The sequence below is a fragment of the Candoia aspera genome, chromosome 4, assembly GCF_035149785.1.
Source record: "Candoia aspera isolate rCanAsp1 chromosome 4, rCanAsp1.hap2, whole genome shotgun sequence".
NCBI classification, from domain to species: domain Eukaryota; kingdom Metazoa; phylum Chordata; class Lepidosauria; order Squamata; family Boidae; genus Candoia; species Candoia aspera.
The window spans coordinates 45,638,636-45,655,574 of record NC_086156.1 but is presented as its reverse complement, the minus strand read 5'-3'; the positions used below and the strand labels follow the sequence as shown (position 1 = coordinate 45,655,574).

The 16,939-nt window shown below is 36.2% G+C and overlaps 1 protein-coding gene across 1 annotated transcript in view; it reads right to left on the bottom strand.

Annotated features, from left to right (window-relative positions):
* The window catches only part of DNAJC13 (DnaJ heat shock protein family (Hsp40) member C13), a 68,525-nt gene that overhangs the window by 27,434 nt on the left and 24,152 nt on the right, over positions 1-16,939 (bottom strand). Inside the window, exons 8-26 of the mRNA XM_063303989.1 lie at positions 15,434-15,529; positions 15,094-15,185; positions 14,110-14,276; positions 13,917-13,996; positions 13,663-13,832; positions 12,463-12,562; positions 11,625-11,732; positions 10,142-10,297; positions 9,743-9,799; positions 8,380-8,501; positions 7,403-7,478; positions 6,379-6,474; positions 6,067-6,210; positions 4,941-4,955; positions 4,250-4,332; positions 4,007-4,160; positions 2,625-2,728; positions 2,379-2,538; positions 1,020-1,082 (exon numbers count right to left, since the gene is read on the bottom strand). Coding sequence (XP_063160059.1) covers positions 1,020-1,082; positions 2,379-2,538; positions 2,625-2,728; positions 4,007-4,160; positions 4,250-4,332; positions 4,941-4,955; positions 6,067-6,210; positions 6,379-6,474; positions 7,403-7,478; positions 8,380-8,501; positions 9,743-9,799; positions 10,142-10,297; positions 11,625-11,732; positions 12,463-12,562; positions 13,663-13,832; positions 13,917-13,996; positions 14,110-14,276; positions 15,094-15,185; positions 15,434-15,529 — 2,043 coding nt within the window. The remainder of the gene's footprint in view (positions 1-1,019; positions 1,083-2,378; positions 2,539-2,624; positions 2,729-4,006; positions 4,161-4,249; positions 4,333-4,940; positions 4,956-6,066; positions 6,211-6,378; positions 6,475-7,402; positions 7,479-8,379; positions 8,502-9,742; positions 9,800-10,141; positions 10,298-11,624; positions 11,733-12,462; positions 12,563-13,662; positions 13,833-13,916; positions 13,997-14,109; positions 14,277-15,093; positions 15,186-15,433; positions 15,530-16,939) is intronic.

Genomic DNA, 16,939 nt, shown 5'->3' with positions numbered 1-16,939 from the left:
TTATTTTATTTATGAAAGGATAATGCCTAAGAGTTTTCTTTACCATCACTGAATCGTGCAGGTACAGGTAGTCCTTGCTTAGCAACCACTCATTCAGTGACCATTTGACGTTACAACGGCGCTGAACAAGGAGACTTATGACCAGTCCTTGAACTTGTGGCTGTTGCAGCGTCCCCACAGTCATGTGATCAAGATTCAAGTACTTGGCAACTGGTGGGCAATTATGATGGTTGCAGCATCCCACGGTCATGTGATCGCCATTTGCGACCTTTACTGCCAGCTTCCGACAAGCAAAGTCAATGGGGAAGCTGCAGGGAGTCACAAATCATGGTCATGTGACATTGAGCTTAATGTCCTTATGTGATTCGCTTAACGACCATAACCGGACCTTCCATTGTAAGTCAGCATGGTTACGTGATTTTTCACTTTACAACTGCATTGCTTAATGACAGAGTTGCTGGTCCCAATTATGGTCATTAACTGAGGACTACCTGTATTCAATTCATCTTCCATTTCAGCCACTTTTCAAATTTCAATTAACCAGTCTCTAAACAAGGGTAAAATGTTAACTTTTTAGAAAAGAAATTTATTACAGCACTGAGAAAAGGCTATCCATTGCATAAAAAACATTTTGTGACACTGGGCTTATTCTGAATAGCCCAGTACATTCTTATCTGACCCTAAACCCATTTCCATTCTATTCAACAAATAAATCCCGTTAAGACCATTACAAATAAGTACCATCCAAGATGCAACCAAAATAGTTTGCTTCAAATACTCCTCAAACAAAACATTGAGCTGAAATCACTCCATCCACTGCAGAATAATTCTACCAAATGTTTACCTCAATTTGTTACAAAACATACAAATAAACCCTCTATATTACACGATATAAAATCATCATTAATACAATTATAGGTCTTCCACTATGTACCTATAATAAAAAAAAGAGTTGTTTGTAGACAGGCATGGACAGCACTTTCAGCGCAGACTGTTTGAAGTTGAGAATTCTTGCTCACCTTGTTAAGAATCAGCTTGTTAAGGAATAGGATCAACCGGTCCCGCTCCAGTCTGTCAGTGCACTACAGAAAAACATAAGGCTTGTTTTTTAACAGAAGCAGCCTGAAAAATGTGTGATTAAATGCTATCTCCATCTCTTTTAACGCATCATTAGACTAGCACTGCAACATATAGGCATACTTAAGCACCATTATCTTACAATCTCCAAAGACTGAGTGCAAACATTATAGCATTTGGAAATAGCAACCTTGCTTCCAGGACAGTCGTAACAAGGCAAGTCACCAATCCAATCACACCTTCTCATTAATGGTAATGGCAAAACACAATCACATTGGCTAAATCAAAAATCACCCCCTGGGAAACACACAGGCTCTGCTGGTTTCCTCCAGTAAGTACCTAGTATCCCATGAACCCTTATGCCAAGAGAGCATGGGCAAAGCTTCACAGCATCGTTAGCCAGCTCCTCCCTGTCCCAGCAGGCAGCCAGCAGAGTGGCTTGGCCATTGCAAGCAGTACACGGGTGGTGTGCTTTGTGCTGTCGTCAAGTCTTAGTGGCAAACTCTTGTCATGGAGAGAATTCTTCAGCTGCTTTTCCTCTCCTGTTCTTTTTCTTGGAGGAGCGTGCAGCATGGGTAAGTTGATTAGACTGAAGATTTCTTATAACACAACTGACTGGGAGGAGTCAGTTTAACCCAGTGCATGACTGTTTAGGATAAAATGAATGTTCAGGGGGTACCTGATTTGGTCAAGTGACAGTTTTTTTGGTGATTCCCACAACATATTAACCTTCTCACTAACCCATATTAGGTTGTGGAAACAGGGACACCGAAAACAGTAATGACAGAGTATAATGAGACAGAACAAACACTGAAGAGCTCAACATAGTCCTCATTATTAAAAACAGCAAATTCAACAGTAATGACAGTTGTTCCTACAAATATACATGTCTCTTTGCCTGCCTGCATGTGTCACATGTCATCCAAAAATGTGACTCCCCAAAATTAGTTAACATTGAGGTTTCACAATACATATTTCAGGAAGGGGAGTCAGAACGTTAGTCTGGTTATGGCAAAATCTACAGAATGTATCTCTGGAACAGGCTTTATTGTCTACAATTCAGGATTATCTGATATTCCTTTAAATGCCTTTGGAACATAGGAACAGATACTACTAAAACTAAGTTCTAGTAATGTCCATGCTAAAGAAACTCAGGAGATAATATAATTAACTTATGTTCTCATGAAAAATATTCAAAGGCAGATCATAGCTGCTAGCCAATTTTGGGGGGGAAGGCACTTCAGTAAATCATGTTTGCTACCTGCTTTCCAAAACTGTGCAATAATTTAGGAAATACTTACTCTTTCCAACATCCCTACAATGTATCTAGTGTCACCAAATGGACCTATCTCCTCACAGCATCTTCCATATACAATAGCTAGGGCTTGCAAGCATAGACATTTCATATTTATTTTAGGAGTGAGCAGGAAACGATGATACAACTCATTGAAAAATTCATACCTGTTGAAGTAAAAGAACAAAGAACTGCTTAAAACAGTCTTTACATCTTAAATGTAACTTTTAATGTAAAGATAATAGCAACTTACGATTTTTTTATCGCTTCACTTTCTTCACTCTCATCTTCTTCTAAAAGCAACCTCAAGTAATAATCCCCTATTTTAATTTCTTCTGACAGGCATTCATATTTCACCTTTTACAAAGAGAAAGTAGAGAGGTTTCTAATATAATGTCTATATAGGAGAAATGAAATTAATATAACAAAGTTTCAGAATTTTTGTAACAAAAATTGAGATTGTTTGAAGAAACATTCCTCATAAGTAGAAGAAGAAAGGGGAATGCTTGCTTGCTGTGGGGAATATGTGCATATCTGAAGAGGTGAATGTATTTTTCTTTACAACTATTATTCTTATGTGACAATGTAAAACAATCAGTAATTGAGTAATGAACAATCTCAATTACATCTGGATTAATAAATCTTAGTGAACTGATTTCACTTATTCTAGAACAGACGTTACAGGAACTTGAGCAATATTTATTTATTTATTTATTGGGGCTTACATGCTGCTCCTGTCCAACATAAATCTGAACAACTTATATTCCCTTCTACAGTAAAAGGGTTAAAATACAACAGTATATATATTTTTAATATGTTCAATCGTGTCCAATTCTCGGAGATTGCCTGGACAAGTCCCTGCAGTTTTTTTGGCAAGGTTTTTCAGAAGTGGTTTGACATTGCCTCCTTCCTATGGCTGAGAGAGAGGGACTCGTCCTAGGTCACCCAGCTGACTTTGTGCCTAAGGCAGGACTAGAACTCACAGTCTCCCGGTTTCTAGACTGGTGCCTTAACCACTACACCAAACTGGCTCTCATATAATAAAATAGAACAATACAAAAAAGTAACAACAAAAATTACTAAAGAAGCTAAAGGCCACTAAGAAAAAAACATCCAACCACAGGCAAGGATGGGGGTTCTAATTTATCTCAGATACTCTCCTATAGCCTTTTTTAAAAGTCCAGTTTCCATGGCTCTCCTGAAACATATACTGTGGGCTCCAGTATGATCTCAAGGGGCAGACTATTTCAAAGAAGTGAGGCAGCAACAGAGAGGCTTGACTCTTTGGGCCCTGTAGATGACATCCATTAAGGGAAGGGACCTGAGCGAGCCTACCCTGCTTAATCATACCATATTAGCAAAAGCCACTAGAAGTGGACAGTTCTGTAGATATCCAGGTCCTGGGGCATGATAGGCTTAATTGTCTTATTCTTATAATACTGCCTATGATTATAATGCTAATATGAATTTTTAAAACATAAAAAGGGCACCTATTTATATCTATGTAAATAATTTATCAGAATTTTTATACTAATAACTTAAGAAATGGCATTACAGATCCAGGTGACAAGATAATTAAACTCAAAATTAACTAAGCTTCTAATTTCACAGGATAAATATCAAATGAAGACATACTTCAAATTCATGGTGATTCCAGGAAATGACATTGGTGCTACCAAGTTCTCTGTCAATCTGAAATGCCCGCATTTCAGCCTCTAAGGAATCTCTTAATTCTTCCCTTGTTTTGAAATTCCAAATCAAATTGGATCTAGCATGATCTTGGAGAAATCTATACAAACAATGTAAGAAACAGATTTTAAATGATATATATTTTTTAAAAAATGGTGAAGAGGCAGACAATTTCTCTCTGAATTTTACCGGTAGTAGAAAAGATCCCAGTTGGCTTGTATTTTTATCCTTTGCCTTCGTTTCCTCAGTATTACTGGCTTCTGATTGAGGTTCTACAAAATAAGGTTAATCAAATTATATCTAGAAAGAAACTCAACATACAGAGTTTATACAGTTCATGGAAATTGCACAAAACATTAAGTTTGATTCTATGTCCTTCTCTGAAAAGTAGAGCTACTGAACTCAAAAAACCAAAGCTACCTTTTCTCCCTACCTAAAGCAATAGGAAGGGGTAGGCAACTAGAGCAACATAGATCAATTTCATAAAAGTTAAGAAACCTAGTAAATATGGCTTCAGTCTCATCTGCTTTGGACTATACAGTAGCTTCTTTTTCACTGCTATGGAGTCCTAACAATTCATTGCAAGCCTATGGTATAAAATAACATGAACATGATTTTACATATTTTCTAGTGAGAAAGCAGCTTCCTTAAGGTGTTACTGAAAATAACTGAAAATATAAGAAAATCAATTTGGAAAGGAATAATCACAATAGAAGGTATAAGTTAGCAAGTGAAGACTTCTATATTTTTATAGAGCTGAGACATCAATGATAAGCCAAATTTAATCAAGCAATAGTTTCAATCTATTTTATACTGACAGACAAGTTGCTATTATGCTAAGCTAATTCAAGGCAGTTTACAGAAAGGAATAAACACTCACCATATTGTTTCTGTCCTAGTTGTATTTGGGAAATAGAAGGAAAAACAAAATTTAATGTTTAACAGAAATGCCTCTCAAACATTTGAATATTTTAGAATTATTTCCTACAAATAAAGTTAAATCTTTATATGTAACAGAATCACTACTGGCTGAGACAGAACATTAAACAACACCTCTAGCTTCTGCTAACCAGATTACTGGTGGGAGAGGGCATTCATGGATCAAACTAATATAAAACATTAGTTCTGGAAAATTTAATGTCATCCAATGAACAACTGTATATATAGCAAATGTATGAACTAAAATGGCTCCTCATTTTTCTCCACTTATTCCACAAAAAACAACCTAGAACTTTAGGTGCAGTCACAGTTATAATTAGATAATATATGTTAGTCACACTAGTGATTTCATAAATTGATACATCTAGTACTCTGAACTGGATGGATAATAACACCGTATATAATGCTTCTTTTTATTTCTATTATGTCTAGTCAACAGCAAACTGACATTAAAAGATCACGTCTCTTCATATATTTAGCATACTAATCCATAATGAGGTTTGTTTGTTTTTGGTTTAATATAATGCACAACTCCATCTTGAGAAGAAAACCATAGTTTATTTACAAACCACTAAGCCAAAATATAAATCACATTACAACTATGAACTGAGTGTAAATCAGATCACAACCCAACTTTCATACTGCAAAAAGCCATAAACAAGTATGTGCACCAAAAAGGAACAAAAACACACAGGCAAGCAGAAGAATGGAAGGGAAGCAAATCCCAAGACAAAGCCCTGAAGGAGAACTAGAGGTGTTTTCACATACCTAAAAATATTAACCCCTGAAATGACACAGGTGCTGCCCTTCAACTTATGTAACTCCTTTCTAAATGTTCAGCAGTTATTTTAAATACCGATTTCCCAGCTTCAAGGAAAAGTTAGGCTTGATTAGGCATTACCTTTAATAGAGGAAACTGTCTCCAATTTCTCTTTAGGTAAGAATATATTAATAACACATACAGAGACATCTATAAAATCAACACAACTGAAGACGTCTAGACAGGCAACTTAAACAGAAAGAAACCATGCTAACAATAAGCATGAAGACAAAAAATAGCATTGTACCTCTTTTTGTGCTATTCCCATTTTGTCTCTCCAGTGCATCAAAACCAAATCCACCTTTTCTTTGGCAAATTTTTCAACTTCTTTAGCAGCTTTTCCTGCAAGTCTTTGCCATTCTGGCACTTTATTAAACTTCCCATACTGATCCTGTGGAAGAAAGTTCATCAGTCACCAAAACTAATTTATAGAAACCTATTACCCACAGAAATCATGAAAACTGAACTGAATTATTTTTACCTTTCCTAAAGCCATGATCTGTAACTAAAAATCAGATGCACAGTAAAACAATTCAAGAGGGAAAGATTTCATACTTACATTTGCAATTTTTAAGTTATCCCTAATATGCATCCGGTCACAGTCCTTTTCAGGAACAGGATCATTACAGTCCAAGTATGAAAGTAAACCTGATGGCTAAAGCCACACACATACACACATACAAATAACAAACGAACAAACAAAACATCAAAATGCAATTGCATTATTAATAAAAACTTATAATTAATTCAAGATTTGCTATAGTTCTCCAAAAATTAGAGCATCAATTACTATTTGGCACATATAACATATATCTTTATTTTACTGAACTGATGTTCAGATGTTTTTAGTGTATCATTTATTAAATTATCTAATTTTCCATATATCAGAGTGGTGGCCTCAATACACAGATGCTATCATTGAGTGTTATTCCATACCCAGGGATTTTCATGTGCGAATATCTTTTACATTCTTGCTCTAAAAACATTACAACATTTTCTATATTACAAACAGTCAAGATTCAAAAAGCTACTTGTGGCTTAGTTATGCCTAGTACATTTTAAAAAAAATTATCCCATCTCTGAGCAGCCAGATCTCTGATATATTATAAATCAAAATTCTCAAAGTTTCAAAAGATTTGCCAAGCAGTGGGGGGCAAGGGACTGCTGTTTGAGAAATAAATTCTGAATTGCTTTGAACATGCTAGATCTTTGGGATATGGAAAAAGCTGGGAATTCCATATTCACAGTACAATTCAGAGGCATCTTTCATACTGAAAATTGTTTCCAGCTCATCTAACATGCATCTGCTGAAACATGGAAAACTCACATAGCAGTTTCAGTACAATGAGGTACTATCTGAAAATCTACAGTTACTGCAGAAGTGTTTGTGCATGCCTAAGGGATCGTCTGGACCTTGGCTGCTATCTACCAACCTGAAAGTCTGTAACAAAAGATTCTATTAGCGTGCTTATCATAAAGCTGTTTCTCAACTATTTAAAGGTATTATTGCTGTGAAACAGCTGATTAACAGCAAACTATTATAAATGAAAAAGCCAAGATTCTTGAGGCATATTTTCACTTACCAAAATACGCTTCAGTAAGTTCAAAGCAGTTGCATTTTCAGCTGTCCAAAGACCCACTAGATGTCTACTCAGCTGTCTGAGAATTAAAGTTGAAAAAACATATTAAGTTCAGACAAAGAAAAACATTTGTCTTTCACCAGCTCAACTCCTATCCAGAATCTTCAACTTATCTTCCAAATTATAATTACTGCATAGTTTGCCTCATTATAACATCCTAAGATTCAACAAACAAGTTGTATTTAAAAAAAACCCCAATCAATGTTAAAATGCAACTTACTACATACTAACGTATCACAGCAGCTTTCAATCTACCAAAATGCTGTCTCTGGGTGTTTTAGTAGAAATGAGGATGGGGCAGACATTTGTCAGGATGATTTGTTCCCGAGTTTAAAAAAAATTGCAGCTTCTGTCAGCTCTGGTATGTAAGTTTACATGTGGTAGAACTTGTTTAGCCTAGTAAGAAAATAATACCGCTGGTAGTAATATCATTATGAAGGAAGGCCAAGCCAAGCCAAGCCAGGCCAGGCCAAGCCAAGCCAGGTCAAGGAGAACAGAGATAGATCACTGTGGGAAATGACTACCAAAGGCAAGAACCAGTGCAGTAGAAATAAGTGGGTCTGTTTGATGTAATGGTTGAAGTGCTGAAGCTGTGAGACTATGAGCTCTAGTCCTCCCTCAGATACAGAAACTGGCTGGGTGACATTGGGCCATTTGCTTCTCTCAGCCCAACCCACATCACAGGTTGCTGCTGTGGAGAAAATAGGAAGGAGTATTATATATGCTGCCTTGAGTTGTATAAAATAAAGGTGGGGTATAAATCTAATAAACGACTGGGAAGATATAGAAAAGGAATAACGTTATATTCCCTCAGCATATATATTTCTTCTGCAGCTATCAGTTTCAGTATAGAAAGGAACAATCTTAAACTGCATGAAAGGATTAGACCATTTAAGCAAGTAGTGTAAGTCTAAACTCACCTATTTGTACGCATCCTTTGATCTGTGCTTATGGTAAACATAGCAGTGTGCAAGTGGCGAGGTAAGGCACCTTCACTGAGAGCAAGTTCTTGCATTTTGGTTGCTATTTCTTTATCTCCCTCCTTTGGAAAGAGTGCAATAAAATTAACAAAAGTAATTATTTTGCAGTACTTGGAACTGGAAATAATTACTTGCACATATAACCACAGTTAATACTAAAACTGAAAGCAAGTTGCTTCATATCAGTATTTCTATTTTTAACTTCTGCTGTGACAAGAAACATCTGAAGCAAATCTGAATAACTTTGGTACAATGACTTTGTCTTCGAAAATACAAAAGTAGCCTTGAAGAAACAACACTTTCACACTGCATTGAATTTCACAATATAATTCAAGAAGTTTTCTGGAATACTTTAAGACCAGCACAGCAAAGAACCTGTTTTCACAGTAACTTCTAACAACTCTGACCAGGATTCAATCTTTTCTCTAGCATCCAACCTGAGGAGTTTTGTGAAACTCAAAAGTTAGTGTTATATTTTGCAATGCCTAATCGATTCCAGTAATATTATGCATTTATATGTTCACAAAAATTGCCTTATAACAGTTTTAAGGGCCGCAGCTGGACTGCAGCCAAAAACTGTCCTTGTAAGAAAAAAATAGCAATATATCAGTCAAGGGACAGAAAGTTCCAGAGAAGATTGTTCCTTTTCTCTCTGGACTATGCCAAATCTGTAGTTTTTCTGACTACAGCATTAGCTGAAAAGTAAGTATTTATATACAGTATGGGGACATAGTGAATAGATGGGACCTGAAACATGCTTATCCCGCCTGATCGGATCGGAGGCCATAACATTTCTTGGGCAATTTGGTGATTTCCAGAAGTAAATCTGAAGATGTTTGAGGTGTTCTAACAGTGGTCCACCCCTGAAATTGACTTTCATCCTGACTACCATGTCCAGAACATCTTGAACCATTTCTTGGTAAGAGAATTTACTTCCTGAAACTGCCAAATAATTCCCAGAACATAATCTACAAGGACTTTGGCATGGGTCCTGGATAGACGAATTTTGCACATCCAAAAGAAAAAAAACTAATGACATCCAGACCTGTTTATACATTGCTTATATGGTGGAATAACCTTAGAACAATCCATCAAAAATCTGTGTTGTCAAAATCAAATATTTTCATTGACATGGTTCATTCTAAACAACTACTTACAGCTATGTAAAAAGTAAATTAAGCAGAATTAAAAATAATCCTTCCCTAAAACAAGTTTCTACAGATGTTTATGTATACAAGGTGTTTGCTACTCAAATCACTCTATTCTTATTTTAAAAATTAGAATTTTTAAAAATAAGTCTTACTTCTATTATTGCCTTCATAACCAATCCAGCTCCTTTCACAATGGCCATGGAAGGGTGCTATGAAAACAATGCATAAGAAAGCAACATGTCAGTTTTTCTGACTACAGCATTAGCTGAAAAGAAAGTATTTATATACAGTATGGGGACATAGTGAATAGATGGGACCCGAAACATGCCTATCCCGCCTGATCAGATCGGATGGGTAGAAACTGGGGAGAGACGGTTCCTCAAGTAACCTGGTCCCAAGCCATGAAGTTACATATTGTTAACATTGTTGCATGTATGCTTTACCTTCTGTTAATTGGTTTGATATAATAAAATTAAAAAGACTTGATCCATATAAAAATGTACAATGGGAACAACCCTAATTTCTGAAATGTTTCTTAACAGCATACTAACCTGAAAGAGCTTGAAGAGGGTTCTTCCATTAGATGCAACCATCTCTAGTAACATATCAAACTGCTGCCCTTCTGTTGTTTCACTATATGGAGCACAAAGTGCAAAAGTAAGGAAGTCCAGAAGTGAACTAATAACTAGGGCACCTGTTCCGTATTCCTAGAAATAAAAAATATATTTATTTTCAAAGATTTCACAGAAAAATTTCTAATGCTCATGAGCTGTTCTTTTTACCCCAAAGGAAGACAAGCCTGAATATAAGACTTTTTACCTCCAAAGGAACAGTAGGCAGAATAATATCTGTCTGTCTGTCTGTCTACCTATTGCTTTCAGTCTTGGAGATTCCTCTCTCCCTAATAAAAATAAAACACTTCTGGGGGTATAGATGCATATGTAGCTGCAAGAAACCACATTCCAAAAAGGCAACCCAAGACTGACTGACTGACTGACTGACTAAATAAATAAATAAATAGCTTATTAAAATAGTCTGTAAAAGAAATCACTGTACCTCATTTATACTATTAAGTGATCTCCAATCTGCATTTACAAGCCATTATCTCAGTCGGACACAATTTATCTTCAGAAAGGTTAAAATTCAGCCCATATGACATAATGGCTAATTTTCAAAAACATCCACAAAACAATCTGCACTGACTGCAGCCATTTGTTTGCTTTCAACAACTATCCTCACCTTTCTATCATATAATTACATTACTAAGTGATATCCCATTAGACATTTGATTTCAATTATATCCCTGAGTTTTGACTTTAAAACAGATGAGTAAATTTTTCAGATGGGCATGTTTCAAATGTTGGGGATATACTGTTGGCTCTCAGAAAATAGCTACTATGGGAAAGCTTATTTAGTCACAAAATGGCTATACTTACAGATATTATTTGGAAAACACCTATTTAGCAGAAGTTGGCGGGAAAGGTGGGAAACTATCAAACAAAGATTGCTGTCATACATTTATTTATAGGACACTTATACTACTTCAGGTCTGGCTCACTCCAAAGCAGCTTATGGTTGACAACTCACTAATAAAACTGTGTTACAATAAAATTAAGAAAAAAATACTTCCAAAAAGTAGAATCCTTATAGGCACATATCTCTCAGAACAGTAATTTATGCTAGCTATTTTTACTTTGTAATATGTTGGCTTGTTAGTCATAAAATTCATAAAACATTTAAAAAATAAAGTCATGCAGGACAAACAGCTACCCAAGGAAGTATTTATAGATGTGCTGGTACTTATGGGTACCACACAGTTTACTTATAACCTAATTTTTCAAATATAGTTACATAGATAACTGTAACACAACAGAGCCATAAAATCACATCCACAGCATCTTGAGCCTTCTAAAAATTATGAGGCAGTAAAACTGAATTTTTTTGCGAATTCCTAAGTTATCTAATCAAGAAGACCTCTCTCTCCATCTCTCAAACACAGAATACTTTAATATTTGAGTGATGTAAAAGACTGACCACATGGGAATTAAATTTCTCCAACAAGTTTTCCAAGAACTTCTTTGAAGAAAGAAGGGATGCCTTGTTTAACTGTTCTTGCCTCAAGTCATAGTCATCATGCATCGGCTATGGATAAAAATATGTCATTAGTATAAAGCTACAATTTTGTCAATTGTAATGTAAAAATGATTAAAAAAAGAAATGTATGAAAACACAGCTTATTATATAAAAATGAAGATAATATTCTACTGGAGGTGATGTAACTTGGACATCAATACATCTTACATAGCAATTTTAATTCGACATCTTTCCATTACAACTAGCACAACATGTTAGTGAGCCCCACAAGCTTAAAAACATTGCCCCAGCTTCCTGGAATTTAACCCTAATTCCTTTAGTTTCCTTCCTCCTCCCAGCTGCTTTCACAGAGAGAAAGTGAAGTCACATAAGTTCTTGGCTTAATTTTTTAAAAAAGCAAGTAAGTAGATTTTTCTTAACATTGCCCTCTCACAATGAATGAAGTATATTCTTTTTATCAGTTACATCATGCTGATCTAACCCATCTCCCCAAATTCCATGCCATACTGACTTGAAGGTCTGTTAATTTTATATTCATTGTATCTGGAAGGACCGAAGCTGGGGAAAGCTTATTTAAATCATGTATTGGACTGTCCAGATGAAATAACATGACTGCATTCTTCTGATGTAGTTCAGCATTTCCCTAGTTTTTTTTTAATCTGTTCAATCATGTCTGATTCACAGAGACTGCCTGGACAAGTCCCTGTACATCCCTTTAGTTTAAGAATCACTGCCTCTAAACTTGATCACAAATATTCTATTATACATAAGTACTTACACACATAAGGGCACAAAGCATATCAATGGAAGCATGGGTTACTCCATCATTGTTCCTTTTAAGAGCCTTTACTACCTTTACACCCAGGCGCTCTCGAAATCTTTCAAAATAATAAGGCAATGTATTACATGTAATACCAAAACTGTGGCACTTATCAATGACCAGTATTAAAACTCAAAATTAAGACAGTTCCATTAATTTGAAATGTTCAGTTCAGCTTAACTGAACAGATATAACAATATAATATTAAACTGAAGGCAGATAGATAATAGACCAAAAGAAAAAAAAATCACTGTAACAAAACATTGCATAACTATTAACAAGTACAGTTCATACTAGGCTGAGGTTAACAGGCAGTGTAACAAAACTTGGCAACATTTTAGGATACAGAATTGTCTTTGTTATCGAATAGGTTATGTAAGTTGAATAAATCAAAATGTCCTGGGAATTTAGACAGAAAAGGAGAGATCAACTGTAAATGAGTATCACTATAGAACTAGCAGAATAACAAAATATGAGTTGTAGTTTCTTTTGCATCTACATCACAGGGGCACCATCATTAGCAACGGGGTTTTCCTATACAGTATTTCCCTTCTAACACTGCAATGGGGACACTAAAAACAAGGCAAGTATAAACCTCTTCCGAATGTCAAAACAGCAATCTTGTCCAGATAACTGGCCAATTTGCATTTTAGAAACTGGCTGTTAATAAATACATCACAGTGACAAGCAGCATAATCCAGCTGGCCTTCTACATCTAGAATTCCTGTTTCAAAATTGAGTTGGCTTGTTCTAAACCTAATGGCAAAAGCGTGTCCCAGGAAAAGCCACAGAAATGTGACTTCCTAGAAATAGCATTTTTCCAAGTAGAGTCAAAGTCATCTACTATAGTTAAAGGGGCCAATCCAGCTGGACCATGTAATACTTTCAACAAAAAGTTAAAGATAATAATCCAAAGGCCAGAATCAACTCTACTGATTCCTGCTTCTCAACAAAGCACTGTATTTGGGACTGAAGGAACAACCCTCTCTACTTTAACCCCAGTGCAGGCTACAGATATAACACTGAAAGTACATGTCATTGAGATCAATAACTGAACCGGGTAAGAATGCAAAATTACAACTATCACATATCACTTTTCAAATATTCTTGTGGAAGACACAGTTTAGTAATAAGTAAAAGTTGACATCAAGTACTTACTTTGGAAGTTGTGTGAAAGCAAGGAATCCAGCTTTGGAGGCAACTAATCTTCTAACAGCTTGGAATTGGCTTTCAAGTTCTGCAATAGATGCTGTAATGTCACCTTCTTGGGAAAGTAATGCTGTTATAGCATTATTTATTAACTTCTCTTTGTTTTCTGAAAACAGACCCTGAAGAAAGAAAGAAAGGTATTCCACAAATGACAGAAAGGATAACCATGAAAAAAGGAACTGAAGTGTTTATTTTCAACTTACATCTTGTGTCACTGCATGCAGAACTCCACTGTACGAAATGTTAGAATTGAACCTAAAGACAGCATCTGCAAAATTGCCGTCTGCAACAGAACAAGCAGGAATAAAAAATTCACAATTATGTTTGCTTTCTTGATCTGCAGAAAGTCCAAGCACTAACTTATAAAGCACTTTAAATTCTAAAAAGAATACTTACTTGGAGGTGCTGCCAAGAATCTTAGATGAAGGCTTTCAACTTCCTCATCTACTGGCATACTCAAAAGGCCCCATCGCTGCCCTTTCTCTGTTGGTGTCATTTTCACGCAAACATCCCTATTACCAGAGGCTCTTACTCCATCCAGCAAACTGGCTAACAATGAATCCCTAGGAAAATTGTTCAAACAATCAATATTTCATGCAGTATAGCTAATATTGTCATGAACAGTGAAGAAAAGATGCTTTTCCACTGAATTGTATAAAGTATAATGGAGGCAACACGTGCAGACATAGAATGCCCCATAATATATCAATTTGGCTACACTTGAAACCACATCACTATCGTGTCATGTCTGTCAGGAAGATGGGGTAAAGAAAGAAACACATTTTCCAAAATGCACAGTGACTGACCAACATGCTCACATATGAGGACTTGATATCAGGAGACAAATGAATGATTAAATACGTGGCTTGAGAAAGGGTAGTGGAAGAGGTAATAGACTTTGATCATATTCCATTTCCTCAACATCTGTATTCATTTGCAGAGACATGACTTGGATAAGTTGGCTCTCAAAATGGACAGGATTGATTTGTTTTCCATGCGTACTGTAGGGTTTATTTTACATAACTAACAGCTACACTTTCAGCTATTAACTTGTAGTAAAGCTTATTTTCTAGAGTACAAATTTAATTGTCTTTAATTTTTGCAGGATTTGATCATGAAATTTAAAAACTAGTACCTTCCCTTCCCAATATGAAAACATAAGCTATGTACCTGAAAATTATGTGTTATTTAATTCTGAAAGGGAAAATAAGCCCTTTCAAATAATAATTAAATAATCTCCCTCCCCATGTGGGGAGATGGGCAGTAATAAAAATATGATAGATAAATAAATAAAACAAGTAATATATAGTTTATGCAAGAATGCTACCTAAACTGACATCCCAACAAAATAATTGATAATTCAATAATATTTTAAAATACCTCTCTGTTGAAGAATATTTTCGGATTTGTCCTTTGATAAATTCTATGGTAAAAAGCTGTGGATTTTCAGAATCACATACTAGCGCAAATACCTTTAAAGAAAGAGTTTGTCAAATAGAATAGAATTTTTCATATAAATCGATTACTCTATACATATTTAAATATCAAATTACAAATCCTAACATTTCATACTCTTTTCATTTATAAACTTGCAAATTATTTGTATTACAATTTCTAAATGAGGTGAATCCTGAAGTGAAGCTTATTGTCAGTTTATGCTTCTGTGATCTATTAAAATTTGTAATCTATTTTGTCCTGATCCAATAGGTTCATTTCTTACCTCTCCTAAGGGTTTTAGTGTTGCAATATTGTATGTAGCTGGGTCACGTTCCACTAGGCATGTTTCTGTAAGAGCTAATATCCTTCTCACTGGTTCCTTGAAAAAGAAAGAGGCAACCACGCAATTAAATAGGAATTACAAACAAGGTTAATTATTAAAATCTCCACACTGTGCAGAAATTAAATACTAAACAGGCCTTATATTAGACTTTTAATATTAACATACAGTATATTAAGGTCCATGAACTACATAAACTCATGCAATGACATGGAGGTTTTTACTTTTCTTCCTTAACCTCAACATATTTTCATGGTAATACAAACCTTCTTCAGCAAAGGATCGTTACCTTGTCGTGGTGCTGGAGCTTGAGCACCTCAATGATGCCATGAGCTAAACTGTGAAGGGCCACCCAAGACGGGAAGGTCATGACAGAGAGGTCAGACTAAATGCGATCCCTGGGGAAGGTAATGGCAACCCACCCCAGTATTCTTGCCGTGAAAACTAAATGGATCAGTACAACCAGAGATATGTCAGTATACCATCGGAAGATGAGACCCCCAGGTCGGAAGATGGTCAAAATGCTACTGGGGAGGAACAGAGGATGAGTTCAACTAGCCCCAGACGTGATAACGCAGCTAGCTCAAAGCCGAAAGGACGGCTAGTGGCTGACGGTGCTGGTGGTGAACGGCGAATCCGATGTTCTAAGGATCAACACACCACTGGAACCTGGAATGTAAGATCTATGAGCCAGGGCAAATTGGATGTGGTTATTGGGGAGATGTCAAGATTAAAGATAGACATTTTGGGCGTCAGTGAACTGAAATGGACTGGAATGGGCCACTTCACATCAAATGACTACCAGATCTACTACTGTGGACAAGAGGACCACAGAAGAAATGGAGTAGCCTTCATAATTAATAGTCAAGTGGCTAAAGCAGTGCTTGGATACAATCCAAAAAATGATAGAATGATCTCAGTTCGAATTCAGGGCAAGCCATCTAACATCACAGTGATCCAAATATACACCCCAACCACAGATGCTGAAGAAGCTGAAGTAGAGTGGTTCTATGAGGATTTGCAGCACCTACTGGACAGCACGCCTAAAAGAGATGTTATTTTCATCACAGGGGACTGGAATGCTAAGGTGGGCAGTCAAATGACACCTGGGAGGTGTCCAGTAGGTAAGCATGGCCTGGGAGAACAAAATGAAGCAGGACATAGGCTGATAGGTGGCGGACATCTATACAGTCGGTAAAAACAAGACCTGGAGCTGACTGTAGTTCAGATCACGAACTTCTTCTTGCACAATTTAGGATCAGACTAAAGAGATCAGGGAAGACCCACAGATCAGCTAGATATGAACTCACTAATATTCCTAAGGAATATGCAGTGGAGGTGAAGAATAGATTTAAGGGACTGGACTTAGTAGATAGGATCCCGGAAGAACTCTGGACAGAAGTTGGCAGCATTGTTCAGGAGGCGGCAACAAAATACATCCCAAAGAAA